Source organism: Aethalodelphis obliquidens, unplaced genomic scaffold (assembly GCF_003676395.1).
Source record: "Aethalodelphis obliquidens isolate GAN/ISIS:26980383/991018 unplaced genomic scaffold, ASM367639v1 scaffold7, whole genome shotgun sequence".
Lineage (NCBI taxonomy): Eukaryota > Metazoa > Chordata > Mammalia > Artiodactyla > Delphinidae > Aethalodelphis > Aethalodelphis obliquidens.
Genome location: NW_020837951.1, coordinates 56,555,428 through 56,572,292, shown reverse-complemented (window position 1 = coordinate 56,572,292; position 16,865 = coordinate 56,555,428). Strand labels below are relative to the sequence as shown.

General features: G+C 39.1%; 1 protein-coding gene across 5 annotated transcripts in view; it reads right to left on the bottom strand.

The window, feature by feature from the left end:
* Positions 1 to 16,865, bottom strand: part of KDM4C (lysine demethylase 4C) — a 400,366-nt gene that overhangs the window by 315,069 nt on the left and 68,432 nt on the right. For all 5 annotated transcript variants that reach the window (XM_027105850.1, XM_027105851.1, XM_027105852.1 and 2 more), the window contains exon 5: positions 4,320 to 4,513. In XM_027105850.1, the coding sequence (XP_026961651.1) occupies positions 4,320 to 4,513 (194 nt within the window). The remainder of the gene's footprint in view (positions 1 to 4,319; positions 4,514 to 16,865) is intronic.

The following is a 16,865-nucleotide window of genomic DNA, read 5'->3' as shown; positions in this document are numbered from 1 at the left end:
TTATGAATATTTGTATAGTTCTTTACACTTTACAAAACACTTGTATACACAGTATATCCCTGGACCCTCCTGGAAATCCTATTAAGTAGATAGAGAATAAATCATGCCTCCATTTGGCAGTTAAAGAAATTCATGATGAAAGGAGTACAGTGATTTGCCCTAAGTCATTCAGCTGGTAAGTGACAGATTGGGATTTTAAAACAGGTCTTCTGGCTCCAAAGTCAACATTAATTCCCAGAAAATAAATATGTTACCACTGACTGCCAAAGCAGTTTTCTATCTGCCTACTTCAAGCTTTCTTTTTTCCTTAAACCTTCATGCCAGAAATGTTTAAATAAATCATTAGTTCCTCTAAAGTCTCTTCAGTACGAACCTGTGTTCATGAGCACTTAACTCAGCAAAATCTGCTACATGTTGTGCACAGAAAAGCATGTTTCACGGCTTCTACCTGGAGCCAGGCCTACCAGCAGCTACTCAGAAATCTCTGGAAACTTGGTGCTCTTAACAGTTACATTTGAGACAAGAGTCTTTATAGAACATTTTATATATTTTCTTGTCTGCCCTTGAAAAGACTGATCCAAAACAATTTAAAACTCCCTTGATTCAAAGTGAGAATTACTTACAGAGCATCAATCCTATAGTCAGGCCCTGTGTTAAGTGCTGATGATTCAAAGGCAAACACAGCCCTGAACTTCAAAGCAGGCACAGGAAAGGGCCAGCAGGGGTGGTCACAACCCCTTGAAAGGTGCAAAGGCAGATGTCTAAGGTGGGGCAATGCATGGTCCAGGAAGCCTTCAGGCAAAAATCTATGGAATACTCGGGCAGAGGACAGTAGTGCAGTCATGGAAGTAAGGAGAGAATCGTAGGCAGTCTCTGCAATACTCGTACCCAGAACTTGGTGCCTGAGAGAACTGAAGAATAGAAGGAAGTTGAAATTAAATGCCAGTCTATAAGACCAGAGAGGAGGAAGACACACTGCCAGGGCCAGACATATTAAGCATGAGAGAGGGCACCCCTGGAGAAGAGTAAAGGTAACTCAACAAGGAGAGGACACCAGGGACTTCCCTGGCAGTCCAGGGGTTAGGACTCCACGCTTCCATGGCAGGGAGCACAGGTTCGAGGAACTAAGATTCTGCAAGCCTTGGGGAGCGGCAAAAAAACAAACAAACGAACAAGGAGAGGGCACCAGAAAAGGAAACCAGTGCAGGCATGTGCGCACACGCACGCAGAACATTACATCACCTTGTCATCCTCTCATTTTGTAGATCAGGTAAAAATATTCCAATAGTTTTGATCACACATTACAGAATTAGAGCACTGGAGAGCATCCTGATGAGTCTTGTCATTTTGTGAGTGAGGAAACTGGTCACAGAAGTACGGTTCTTTGCCCAAAGCCACACACATCGGTAGCCGAGTAAGGACTAGAGCCCTGATCGCTGCTCCCTTGAGTCTGAGTCTGCCACACACGTTTCAGTGTTCACATGAATTTGTATTGCTTCTACCACCTTTCAAACCTTACTTCAAATATATTATGATGACGACTGAAGTGAATTTTAATGATAATAAAGTTTACCTCAAAATTATTTATGTTGCGCTAATATAATCGTTCCTTAGAGTCATTTATATCACTCTTTTCCTACACTAGTCATCCTAGTAAATGGAATGTAGATTAACTGTCATAATTCACTGCTATGTTTTATTTTTTTATCATTATAAATAATGGCCAAGGTTAAAGATAATAGTGATATTATAAATCTACTCTTAATGCATATAATGGAGTCTATATGCTTAAAAACTAATAGAGTAACTAAATACAGAAAATATAAATACATTCCAGAGAGAAAGAAATACTTTGGAATCCAGCGTACTCATTCTCACTCATAAACAGTGGTGCTCTCTCCCAAAGACACAAGACTCTATAATCAGTCTTATCCCAGACAGAATATTCTCCTCTAACCAATCTTTAGGTCACGACAATCCTTGTCCCGGGTGGAGGGGGGCGGGATCACCTTTCTTAATAAGAAAGCAGAGACTTCATGTCAACTCCTCTAATACTAAAACCTCAAATTAATGTCCTAGGCATTGTCATGAATTTCTCCAAACCTACAGGAAAGTTTTGCCACTAACTTTTCAGATTTTTTTTTTTTTTTTTTTTTGATTTTTTTTTTTTGGCTGCACCACACGTCTTGCAGGATCTTAGTTCTCTGACCGGGGATCCAACCCATGCCCCCTAGAGTGGAAGCACGGAGTCCTAAACACTGGACTGCTGAGGAATTCCCTAACTTTTCATATTTCTTAAGGGAAGTATAGTATATAGTTGCCTATATACTAGATTTCACCAAGATGTTGAATCTACCAATTTCACATAATTTTATCCACAACAAAACAGAGGATCAGAAAGATCATGGGGATAACTATGCAGCTAAAAAACCACCCAGGAGCCTACACATTGTTTAAAATATGTCTCTGAGTCTCTCAAAGCCAAGTCCCCAAAGTACTAAAGGATGACACTCCAACAGACGCTACAGTGGGTGCTGAAGAAATATGACAGACTCACAGGTTCTAAAGTTTGTGCTCACAGCTGGTCCTCGACAAACACCTTGTAAGGAATTATTTCTTTACCCCATTCTGTCACCAAAGCCTCTCTAGGTCCTAGACCACCTATTAAAAATGTTTACATTTTATTTATTCCATTAAGAGAGCAGAATGCTTAGAATTTCTCAAACAAAATGTGTAAGTAAAACACTGTTAAAAATAAGTTACACAGCTTCTCACTAACTTTTTTCAGATCCTAAAACTCCACAGCAAACCAGAAAATACCTGGATTTCTCTTCTATGTCCTAAGAGCTTTGCCCTTGCTCCTAAAGCTTTCCTGCTGATTAAATGTCATTTTTGATCATTATGAACTTTTGCTATATTTGAATTTGCTGGAGAAAGCTTACAACTTCACACTTTGCCAAATGACAAAACCTCAAGGGCAACTAATGGCAAGATGGGGATAGAAATTATACACTGTACTCAACACCTGATCAGCAGGAGAACTTGAAAAGAGGCCATTATCTTTAAACTGGAGGCAAGAAATCTACCGGGCTAACACAAGCACCTGAAGAACATCCCATCCTGTCCCAGCAGAATACCAGCAGAAACATTGTATTCCCTGGCTTGTCAAGTAGATACTTCATAAGCTTCTGTCTCTGAATTATTCTGCATGTATGTGTACTTTACAAAATACAACTGATATTGAAACTCTCTTAAGACTAAAACCCACAAAAACAAGTTCAAACGTGAAACTGGCTGACCACAAAGGACTCCAGGGTGATTGACAGACTAATAATTACAAATGTGTAATTATTTGATGCATTACATATGATGCATTCTACAGAGCAATAAATCTTAAAATCGTTGCTCAGAAAGATGAGGAAAGAGGCTCACAAACACAGGAAATTCCAAGTTAAGAACACATATTCACATTAACTTATTCTTTTCCCCACATCCATCATACAAAGAGCAATAAAAGGCCTCCTGATTCATCCCTCCTCTCTCTCTAGCCACCACATACTAAATGGAACTTGTCATTTATTCAGAGGGGACTAGACCAGAAAATCATTAGGATTACTTGATACTCTACATCCAGGAAGTCAATTTTCACTCCTAACTGCTGCCCACATACTTTCCAGCAAATCTCAGAGAAGTAAAGATGCCAAACAAATTCTTTTTTTTTTTAATTTATTTATTTTATTTATTATTTATTTTTGGCTGCATTGGGTCTTCATTGCTGCACACGGGCCTTCTCTAGTTGCGGTGAGCAGGGGCTACTCTTCCTTGCAGTGCATGGGCTTCAGTAGTTGTGGCTCACAGGCTCCAGAGCACAGGCTCAGTAGTTGTGGCTCATGGGCTCTAGAACGCAGGCTCAGTAGTTGTGGCACACGGGCTTAGTTGCTCCGTGGCATGGGGGATCTTCCCGGACCAGGGCTCGAACCCGTGTCCCCTGCACTGGCAGGCGGATTCTTAACCACTGCGCCACCAGGGAAGTCCCAAACAAATTCTTTGAGACTAAATACCTATCAATTCATGGCCCACAAAAGGGGTCTACAGGCAATTTTAGATATACAAGTCACCATCAGCTTTATGGTTTTGAGCAAAACCCTAGGCGGAGTGGAAGACTCTGTAATAATTAATTGTTACAGTCAAAAAAAACTTTCTTACAGCTCATATAAATCTGAATCCACCAGATAAAGGGAAAAAATTCATCTTCAATGGGTTCATATTGCCCAAATTTCAAAACTCCAAAGCAAATGAATATTAAACATGCAACTTACCAAGACTTGGGCTCTCCAAAGTGGAGATAATTAATGCTGTAGAGGTCCATATCCTCGGTGTGCCACGCAAATGTGGTTTTCCACATGCCAAAATAGAGATAAGGAGTATTTACACCCTCAATAGAAATACCGCACTCTTCCTCAACCACATCCAAGACTGTGTTTAGGTGAGCTATGTTCCATTCATCCACACCCTAGAATCAGAGGAGAGAGGAAAATAAAAGCAAACATTAATAAACTCATAAAGATAACATTTACTGCTCAAAACATCATCTGCCAAAAGTATTACACTGTGTATTTTAATTCACTTAGAAATAAAAAATAAAGCAACAATTATCCAAGGCACGCACGTGCACACACACACACACACACACACACACACACATATTTATACAGATCCATGATTAATCATCCAAGATTACTACCAACGTAATGTGGCTCTATATAAACATTAGTATAAAATTGTACCAAACGACAGAGAATTAAGGCCCCACTCCCCATTTGCTGTTAGTAAGAAAAATCATTGATTCAAAGCATGTGATCTGGAGCATGCTTTCCATCATTGGCACACCATTTAGTTTTGGGGGTTTCCTGGTTTTTAGCTTGCTTGTTTATTTGTACATTACTTAAGAAGTCATATTAACATCAGACATCATCTCAAGATACCACTAACAAAATATATCTTCTGTCATCCCTCTCTCATCCCCACCCATTTCAGTTTTGGCATGTGATACATCATTTCCTGAAAATTCAACTCTAATTATTGGGAAAATTCTTAGCACTATTCTAAGCCACAGATCATTATGCTTTTACTGCTTCTTCAACTAAACATTAGCCTCTTATGTTGATGGGAAATTTTAAACAAAGAATAACTGCTAAAAATACTTATCCAAACTCTGGCAAAATTTCTGGAATAGTGTAGTTTTATAACAGTAACCCAACATGACTGGTGATAGAAACAGACAGAAAAGTTTGAGTCACTGATGTAAAAGTTAAAGTGGCAGGAAAAGATTCCAGTTTTATTAAAACTTACCAATCTCTTATTAATTCAGTGTAATTCACAGCTGCTTACCATTTTTACCAACTATGTATTTTTCCCATATACTTTTCTAATAATCAAATTCTAAATATCAGAGATTAGGTCCATTTTTATGCAATCATGAGTAAATGGCAATGTCTTTAAAACTAGTTCAACCTCTTCATGGTGCTATTAAAGAGGGACATTAAATTTATTTATGTATACCCAAAAGGCCTTCTCCAATAACTATGCCAACAGCCTCCCAGACAACCATGTCTAATAGTTCCCTTATGCACTAAAAACTTTCAGGGCTGTTCTGTTTTCATTCTGGTCTTTAGATGACAATATAATCAGTGTCGTGATCTTACTTCCTTGAGCTTTTGGGTCAGGAAAATTGTTGATGGGGCAGTTAATGAAGTTCTGCCTCAGGTAATATAATTGAAAGTGCCAGGGAAATAATTTAATTCCCAAATTCCCCAAGGTAGCCACTCTATCTACAACTTAAACCCCACAGTAGGAAGTTTGCTACTTGGAAATTGTTCAAAGTAAGTATCCTTTTAGAGAAGATCCTAGGTTCCAACTTACAAGACCTCATAAAAGTTCAATCAAATCATGTAAAATATTTTATCTCACTCTATTTATAGTGATACAATCTCTTAACTCTAGTCCAATCAGACTTCAGTCCAATCACTCTAATAATACAGTCCTATTTAAAAGTCATTTCTGAGGCAATGAATATGAAGTAATAAATGAGTACCATATTATAGGAATCATTTTTAAACTGAATGAGCTTGCAAATTTAGGAACAAACCATCCCTCTGAAATTCCTGCATTTGGAGAAGTCTTATCTTTGTTTCTGACTGATACTATCTTTCAGAAATAACTGAGGCTGAATCCCTTGACATGCCTAGACCTGTGGGTCTAAAGGGATGAGGGAAGAGAAGAATGAGTGATGGCAAAAAGACCCAGATTATGGCTCCAGCTCTGCCACTGCCCAGGGCAAAAATCACCAAGATTTTCTGAGTTTCTAGTCTTTCTTCGTGAAAGCCTGAGGGCTACAGTACCCTCCCAGAGCTGTTCAGAGTACTGAATAGGCTGAAGGACATAAAACCTTTGGAAAAATAAAATTTACTATGGCTTAGAACTGATTAAATAAACGTCTCCACTATTCTCTAGTAAATCTTACTGGAAAGCCTCTACCAAAACAAAAGCCAAAGACATGGTAAGTGATAATAAAGTCCTATGAAACTTACTATTGAAATTCTCCCCATTAATGGGCAAATCATATGTCTGCAGCAGTTTCTTTTGGGCAAGGCCAAGATTGCCATGATGTTTAAGCTTAATTTCTTTTGCTAAAATAAAAAGTCATATAATTTTAATAAAAGAGGTTATTAAAATATTAAGAATAACTGGTATAACAGAGGCTGAGAATAAATCTTACTATTTCCAAATTCCTTCTCCAGTTTCTGCTCTCTACTATTGATTGAACTGGCTAGCTGCCTCCAAGGACAGGTTCTACTCAAACTCTGAAGAGCACCAGGTCTCCTTCAGAGATTCAGACAAGGAGTACACCTCATTTGTCATTTAGGAGAAGTGTGACACCACAGTCTACCTCACTACTCTACACATACATATACACTACATCTATTCAAGACAATTCTGTAACACAGGTAACATTATACCCAAATGAACAAATGGAAAAAAAACCAGTGCTCCTAGAAGAGTGGGAGGCAAAGATAAACCTAAATCTACCTGACTCTAGGCTTTCACTTATAAACTCTACGCTTCCAGTTCTGACCATGTTAAATACAGCATATCATCCTTTTCTCTCAGCATCAATTATCAACAAAGATCCAAGGAACTAAAATTTAGGACAGGCAAACATATAAAACTGCTACCTTCTTCCCACCCAGGCATACAGCCGCCCTACACAAACACTGGCAAAGCCTATAAGAAAAGCTGCTTCACTTGGGAGTTGGTGATAGAATTTAGTGTAAAAGTAGCCTCCAGAAAGACCCCAGCTACAAACAAGCCCCAAAATGACAGGTCGAAATGTGCCAAACCATTCAAAGCTTAAAGCTGTCAAGTCTCTGCAGAAAAGTCTGCACACCAGCCCAAGTTCATAGACAAATGCCTCTTCCCAGATCCCATCCCTTCATATAAAGCTCTTCTACACAATGTCCAGCAGTTGCTTATCTGCAATATCTGGAACTCACCTGACCTCCACTGGGCAGACGTTTCCTCCCTGGTCCCACCCCTCCCTTCATCCCAATAACCCAGTGCATTCTAAGCCTGCCCTGCCCTGTTTGTCTATTTACCCTGTATCTGCCTGGTTTTCTGAAATAATTCACCATTGGACCATAATTTGTACACATATGTGTAAAAGAGAAGTTTATCAAGGATCTTTCCTTTCAATCTCTGTATCATCAGCCTATCAAGAATCAGATGGCAATTTGAAAGAACTCCTAAATTTTCATTACCATAGGCACTCAGGAGCTGCTTGAAGACCAGGCTTTGGACTTCGGACTTCACAGAGGAAGTAAGCACCCCCAAACTGGCATCAGCATGAACGATGCATCTATAAACCTATGCAGAAAGACTGTGCCAAGTTTGAGCTCACGCCCTTGAGCTCTGGGCCTGGGGCCCTGAACACAGGCCACATCCAGGCCAGGAGCACCTTCTTCCCGGGACAATGAGCATCCGGGATTCCCTCTTGAGTGAAGGCACTCAGTCACTGCGAGACTGAAGGAGGACAGGGCAGCAACATGCCACATTAGAAAACTTACCAGGAAGGAGTCGTTCCCACCTGATACAGAGAAATAACGCAAAAATCATAGCAAACCAATTCTTCCCAAAATAACCTTCTGAGGAACACTACTTCTACAAGAGGCTGTGGTCAAAAAACTCTGGCATCCTTTTCTCCTCCTCTTACAAAGTTACAGTGCCAACAGGCACTCCGAAGGTTCTGAGAGGCCATGCTATAAGGAAGCCTGTTTCACTTTGCTTAACTCCACTTTTCCCAGATGTGATTTGACCACGGGACCTTGTTTACGTAAGACATTAGTATCTTTCCTCAACAATGTCAATATCCAGCCCACATGTTTCTCCTCCCCTGCCCACGGGCCCTGCCCCGACTCCTGCCATCATCCTCAGCACCTTCAACGTTATCCCCACGGGGCTCTTTCCAAACAATGCTCTGAGCCTCCATCTCTCTACAGCTTCACTGCCACACGCCCAGCTCTAAGCTGGACTCAAAGTGACCAGCAATAATTTCTGAAATCTATAAATTTATGGGGAAAAACATCATTTCATTAGAAAATCCAATTATTAAAAAAAGAAGATCCACCTCCTAGGTACTGTAAAACGCTGAGAAAACACTAAAAGAAATTATTAAAGATTCTAACTAAAGTTTTCAGGTACTTTTATTTAGTATTTTTTAAAAGATTATGCTTTCCTCATTTGGCTCTAATCATCACTTTCTATGACCCTTAATGCAGTCCAGCCAACACCTACTGTGTACTGTGATCCAAACAAAAGACCATCCACCCAATTTCCACTTACTTTAAAGCTAGGCTAATGTAAATTACTGCCACCAATTCATATGCCTGTAACAAGCCCTTGAAGTTTCAAAGGTAATGCAAATGAAGAAAGAAAAATAAAACTTGGTTAGTTTTAAAGACTTCAAAATTCAATCCATTTTGCACAGTAATGTGTGAAAATTGCACCTTTCAATAACTAAAACGAAAGCTCTGGTCACATTTTAAAATAGAGGATTTCGTTAGGATCTTTACACAGTAAGAATAAAATTAGACCCATGTGAAATTCAATTTGCTTTAAAGTTAATTACAATGTGTGATGTGATAGCTCCTTTTGTTTCTTCCTTTCCATGAAAATATCACATTCTCTAAACTTTCTACTTTTAAAACAAACCTCTTTTCCTTTTTGCATTTTTACACACCAAAATACCTACAATTTTACAGCAGTGCTTTCTTTTCTTTCTGAAAGTCTAGACAATAACCAATGTAGAGCAAATTCTGAAGTAACAAAAAAAAATCTGCAACAGAAAGTACCATATAAAAAGACTGTTCACCTTAAAAAGGTAAATATGAGTACGACAAGAAGGCGGGCAGAGAAGAAAAGGGGGGAAATGCCCAGTCAAATAAAAGATTGCAGAGAGCTTGGGACTCCTGCCTTGATTCTGGACCAATGAGGCTTTGAGGTTAATGGTATCCCTGGTTCCAGGCAAAAGCAACTCCAGTCCTCTTGGGAGAAAAGCATCCTTCACTTAAACCTGTAAATTCTCCACAAATTAAGATCAAGCCAAAGAATACAACCAAAGATCACTACGCATACAGGGAGTCAAGACCTCACTGCAGAAAGCTAGCAAAAACAACTGACCCTGCACCACCCCAAGGACTGTTGATACCAGAATTTTCAGACACTAAAGAATGTGAAATGTTTAAAGAAATAAAAAATGGAATCACAAAGAGAAGAAAGTAAAATAAACTATTTGGAATGACCAGTCAGATTTGGGGGGAGAGGTGGACTTCTAGAAATGAAAGATATCGGACTTCTCTGGTGGCGCACTGGTTGAGAGTCCGCCTGCCAATGCAGGGGACATGGGTTCGTGCCCCGGTCCGGGAAGAGCCCAGATGCCGCGGAGCGGCTGGGCCCGTGAGCCATGGCCGCTGAGCCTGCGCGTCCGGAGCCTGTGCTCCGCAACAGGAGACGCCACAACAGTGAGAGGCCCGCGTACCGCAAAAAAAAAGAGAAAGATATCATTATTAAACTAAAACTCATTGAAAGGATTAAACAAGAGAAGTTTAAGACATGAACACACAGTGCAGTACAGAAAGATGAGAAGTAATATCTGAAAGGTAAAGTTAAGCATACGTAGGACAGAATGTCTAAGGTTCATGTATTCAGAGTCCCAGGAGAGAGAAAAATACAAAATTATTGATAAATAAAGTCACTAAAAGAGAAGACTGATGAAACCAATTACATTAAAATTAAAATCTGTTCATTAAAAGACACTGTAAATAAGTCCATCTCTAAAAATTTTGATGTCAACTTTAGTTAACCTTAAATACACTGAGTTGAAGCTACAAAACAGACTTCTCAGACCTTTAGTGATGCTACAGCTTTTGTTTTACAGTTACCAAAACATCAAAATGCCAATTACATTTATTGATTAAAAACTGCTTATAAAGCCTTCATTATTACTCCTACTCTTGAAGACAATAATATTCTATGTGGACAAATATTTGGGCTCATTCTGGCATTCCAATATTCTTAGTCTTTCTAATTTAACTCTTTTCACAGCCATGTTCTGTGTAAAAATAATAATTTCTGTCCATCTTCCTTTTAAAACTAAAACTGTTTTTGTTTGATGTAATATAAAATATGGAATTGATTTTGCAGGGTCACAGACGATTCATGTTTTTGCTATATACCTTTGCACATTATTTTCTTATCAAACTAGTTACCAAGTATTTTTACATGCTTGTAAACAAACATATTTTTACAACATACCTGTATATATGTAAAGTCAAGTATTTAATTCTCGCTGTTCACTTTTAAAACTGACAAAGAAAAAAAGTGAACACTACAGAAACCATGGTAGAACTTTACTTGTTCTGGTCTTGGTTGTCCCATCTTTGGCAAGTCACATGCCTACTCAAGAAACATTCCCAACAGAGTACGATAGGATGAAAATCTAAAATCGCTTTCAACATTCCCTGCTAGATATTGACTATTATATCGAGTATTAGGTGTATAGCATTTAATTGACAATTATATAACTGTAGATGGCTTCTGATTTTGTTTTTAACTCCATGGACTGTGTTTAAATAATTCAAAATTATATTCCTGATTCTGAGATGCTAAGTGGTATTGCACAGTTGTCACTTTACAGAATGTGTACAACAGTCCCATGAAGCTGATGAGGTGTACCCTTGCATAGCTTCAGGTGCTAGAATTAAAACTGACCTGTTATCACACACACACAAAGACACTGAAAATAGAAGAAATAAAAAAGTTTTGGAAAGAACAAGCCACTATTGAAGCAAATAATTCAACAAATGTAATTCAACAACATGACGTAGTTTGGGTATCCAGAAAACATAAAAAATTCCAAATAATAAGGAAAAGTCAAACAATCTAATAGAAAAATAGGCAGAGGAAAAAAGAGAAATCACAAATGGCCAACAAAGATATGAAAAGCTGGGGCTTCCCTGGTGGCACAGTGGTTAAGAATCTCCCTGCCAATGCAAGGGACACGGGTTCGAGCCCTGGCCTGGGAAGATCCCACATGCCGCAGAGCAACTAAGCCCATGTGCCACAACTACTGAGCCTGAGCTCTAGAGCCCGCAAGCCACAACTACTGAGCCCATGTGCCACAACTACTGAAGCCTGTGCACCTAGAGCCCATGCTCTGCAACAAGAGAAGTCACGACAATGAGAAGCCCGCACGCTGCAATGAAGAGTAGCCCTGGCTCACCACAACTAGAGAAAACCCGCACACAGCATCGGAGACCCAACACAGCCAAAAATAAAATAATAAAATAAAATAAATTTAAAAATTAAAAAAAAAAGATAAGAAAAGCTATTCTACGTCATTTGTAGTCAGAGAAATTCACACACTAGATATTTTAAAGCCACAAGACTGACAATAAGTAATAAGATGAACGATATTAAGTGCTGAAGAGGATATATGTCAGCAATAAGGAAACTTTTGGAGGTAAGAGAAGTGTTCTAAGACTGGTTGGTGGTGATGGTTACACAAATATCATTGAATTATACGTTAACATCAGTGAATTTTGTGGTATGTAAATTATACCTCAGTAAACCTGTCTTAAAAATGATTATATAGTGCTGGGGGAGGGTAAATTGGTACAAAGTCTTTGAGAAACAAGGTAACAGTATCCGACAAAGTTGAACACGCAGGGAGGCAGCACTTCCATTCTTACATAAGTACTTCAGAGAACTTGTATACAGTGCACCAAAAATCATATACAGGAATGTGTTCATAGCAGCAATATTCATTTTAAAGAGAAAATATCCCCTGACAGGATAATAAAAAATAAAATGTATATGCACATAATGGAATGTCATACAGCAATGGAAATGACTGAACAATAAATAGCTCACACAATAATATGGATAAACTCAGAAAACCTAGTGTTTTGTATAGTCTCGGAAGACTACATAAAGTGATACTACTTTTAATAAGGTCAAAAATAAGCCAAACTAAATATATTGTTTAAAAATATGTGTCTGTGGGCTTCCCTGGTGGCGCAGTGGTTAAGAATCTGCCTGCTGATGCAGGGAACAAGGGTTCAAGCCCTGGTCAGGGAAGATCCCCCATGCCGCGGAGCAACTAAGCCCGTGTGCCACAACTACTGAGCCTGCACTCTAGAGCCCGCAAGCCACAACTATAGAGCCCACCGTGACACAACTACTGGAGCCCGCGCACCTAGAGCTCGTGCTCTGAAACAAGAGAAGCCACTGCAGTGAGAAGCCCATGCACCGCAACGAAGAGTAGCCCCCACTCGCCACAACTAGAGAAAGCACGCACGCAGCAACAAAGACCCAATGCAGCCAAACACAAATAAATTAATTAAATAAATTAATTTTTTTTAAAATGTGTTTGTGCAGAAACAGACTCACAGACATAGAAAACAAACTTATGGTTACCAAAGGGGAAGGAGGAGGGAGATAAATTGAGAATTAGGGATTAAGAGATACACACTACTACATATAAAGTGGATAACCAACAAGGCTCTACTGTATAGCACAGGGAACTATATTCAATATCTTGTAATAACCTACAATGGAAAAGAATCCGAAAAAGAATCAACCATACTTCAACAACAACAACAAAATTTGTTTGAGAAAACTTTTCTTTTTAAGGCAAGAAATCAAACACAAAGTTCAGGCCATCCCTGGGTGATGGGGTGGGGTAGCAGGGAAGGACTGCAGAAAGAGCATCCCATGAGCAGTATTGTTTTTTTTTGTTTTTTTCTTTGGGGGGCCCTGCCACATGGCATGCAGGATCTTAGTTCCCCGATCAGGGATTTAACCCATGCCCCCTGCAGTGGAAGCATGGAGACCTAAGCACTAGACCGCCAGGGAATTCCCCATGAGCAGTATTGTTGACACTCTAGCTGTGGGACTGCATGGTGGGTCTGGGTAGTCAGTGTATCATTGTGCTTTAAAGCATAAGTTGCACATAAAAAATCAGATTATTACATTCCAAAAATATGATAAAGCAAAAGTCATGAAAAAGAGAACATCTCTTGAGTCACATCTCACGGCACCATTTCTGCCCTGGCACCTTGTCTCACTGACACGAAGAGAGCGGTGTATTTCATGAAAATAGCAGGCGCATTTTCTTTAGTAACCCCTAAACAAACATCCCTCATGGCTCTGACGTGACAGACTTTGACAAACGGCAGAAAGTATAAACTGCTGGAATGCAGGTTGGACTTATAAGTAAATGACTATTGCAGAATAGAATTCTTCACGATTCTCTTGGTCGGAGTCAATTACTGAACATCTCATCACAGCCTCAGGATTTCTGTCCCATTTTGCTTTAATATTGCCACCAGTAGCAGCTATTATTCAGTACATACTATGGAGCAGGCCCTATCCTAGGTGTTTTATTTATTCATCTCATTTAATCTTATGAGGTGAATAAATAAAACTATCATCTATTATCAATGCCATTTTATAGATGAGAGAACTTCCCCAGGAGAAGTAAGATAACTGGCCCAAGATCTCCCAGCTCATAACTGTGGAGCCGGGAAGGGTGAGAATGGAAAACTCTAACCGGAGCTGACACTACTGTGCCTGAAGCCTCACTGGCCAAACAATGAGCCAGAAAGTCAATTCTAGACTTTTATATATCAAGGAGGGAAAAACTTCCCTGTATCCCCCCAATGACTGGAAGGGAAAGTCAGTAATTTGGTTATTAGTTTGCTACTTTTCTTTCTTTTAAGTACTACCAATCAAAAAGATGATTTTAAAAAACTGCCTTGGGCCAAGAGCAGGATTCATGGATTCACTCACAGACATGCATTCTATTAAAAAAAAAAAAAACCTTACTTAAATAATAAACAGAATTGTTAACTTTATTTTACACATCTATACATGGCCCTTGCAGAAAATCCTAAAAGGAATCTGAACCATAAAAGCCCTATTCTTCTTTAAAGAGGATCCATTATCTCAACATTTAATAAAATAGTAAAATCCCATATCCAGACCCTGACAAGTTATTTTTTTATTTTTTATTTTTTTGCTGTACACGGGCCTCTCACTGTTGTGGCCTCTCCCATTGCAGAGCACAGGCTCCGGATGCGCAGGCTCAGCGGCCATGGCTCACGGGCCCAGCTGCTCTGCAGCATGTGGGGTCTTCCCGGACCGGGGCACGAACCCGTGTCCCCTGCATCGGCAGGCGCACTCTCAACCACTGCGCCACCAGGGAAGCCCTGACAAGTTATTTTTAAATACAGGAAATTAAAAACACAACAATCTTTACTAATGTATTCATATTTTGTAGACTGTTAAGCCCCTTGTCTCATTCAACTCTTTAAGGTGTATTATACTGCCGTGTAAAACAGTACTTCAAAATCACTGTGTTTGTTAATAAACTTTTATAACAGAGATTGCCTAAGTACTTAGTATCTATTTTCACCTTCTTTACCAATAGAACCCCATTCAATCGAAAGGACAAAGTAGCTGCAGCTGGATATGTATGGTTCTGGCTAATGAAACGTAACTGGACATCACTGGGCAGGGCTTCCAGGAGAAAGCTTTGAAGGGGCTGACTCCCGCAGACATAACTCGATCCCGCAGACATTCAGACACGATCAGCAGCTACCACAAGAGCACAAGGGTAAGAATCTCATCATGAAGACGGCAGAAGAAATTTCTAGTACAGGTCTATGACAACATCATGGAACCAACATGGCCCTGGACTACCTGCCTCAAATTTTTACATGAAAACTGAACAATTTGTTTCAGCCATTTATTTTAAGGTCTCTACTACTGACAGCAAAATAATGTCTAATACATTTCCTCCTTAGTAGCCAAATCCATAGGTCCCCACTTCCCCCATTCCCTAATGGTTTTAAGTGAGAAAGTAATATATCAGAGTCCATGACGCTAATGTGATTCTACTAAAGAAAAAGTAGAAGCCACTTAGCTTTTGAATGGTACCAAAGCATGGGCTGGGCTTGAGCCTCTTTACAACTACCAATGCCAGGAAAATTCAATTTAGATAAAGAATGTACCTCTTTCTCCCTGTTCCTCTATAGGACTCTATCTAGTTATTTGTTTTTTCCACCTTGCTTTATTTCTTCCTCAATGCTACCTCTCACTTAAAGCAATTTTAGATTTAACATACTTGAATAACACCTGGCAGAGGGCTCAAATAATACCCTTTTATTCTTCATGAAGAAAAACAACTTGAGGTATTTCCAATGGTCTCATTTTCATTCCTCACAGTGAAAAATTCTGGATCATATACACAGGCTCAACGTTTTTCCTTCAATAAAAAAGAAAAAACTAACAATTTTCCTGAATTAATATTCTATATTTTCTCATTTAGAACATTTGGAACATACGTTTTTAAAAAATCAAATGTATAAACCTGCAAATAAGATCATTTTATCATTTTAGTGATATCTTTCTCTTTAAAAAATTCTTTTTTAGTTAGAACATAATTAGAATCACACTCCTGGAATTCATGGCTCTAACTCTGTTCCAGTGACCCCAAAAGCCCACTGACAGGTGGTGACTTATTTTGAGGAATGGATGCTAGGACGCTGGTGTGTGGGAGCAGCTCCCCAACCTCTCCATCTCAGCCAGACCTACTGCTCTCTTCCCATAGCCAAGTGGATGATTTATGAGGGAAATTGTATACAATACTGGAAATCCTGTGTGGGCATTCAAGATCTTGGAGACACAGCTATACGTAGTTACCTTGGTTTATTCACTTACTATTGGATTGTGAACATTTTCCTAACATTTATTTTATTATATATATCACCTTCTTATCTGTAACAATTTGCATCATTATTTTCCTTTGTGACATATAGGTTGTTTTACATTCTTTGTTATAATATTAAAAAAAACACTGGAAAATGATTTTGGCACACAGACATCGATCCTTGTTTCTAATCATTTCTAAAATAGATTCTAGAAGCAGAAAGGTGTGGATCAATACTTCCTTTCTGACAACAGAATTATTTGAATCTTTCTACTCTATTTATAAATTTCCTCCTTAAAAAAAAAATCAGTCTCCATGTCTGTAAAAAATCATAGTAAAGATGAAATCTAGATGATCTTCATCATCCTTTTTTTTTAAAATGGGGACAGCCCGAAGTAGGAAGGGCTTCAAGTAAACATGCTTTATCAAAGTCCTTTTGTAAATCTGCAGGCAAGGTCAGCTGCAATGCGAACAGAAGAAACTTTTGCTTCTGAAGACACTAAGCATCCCATGAAGACCCTGGCAGACACTAATCCAA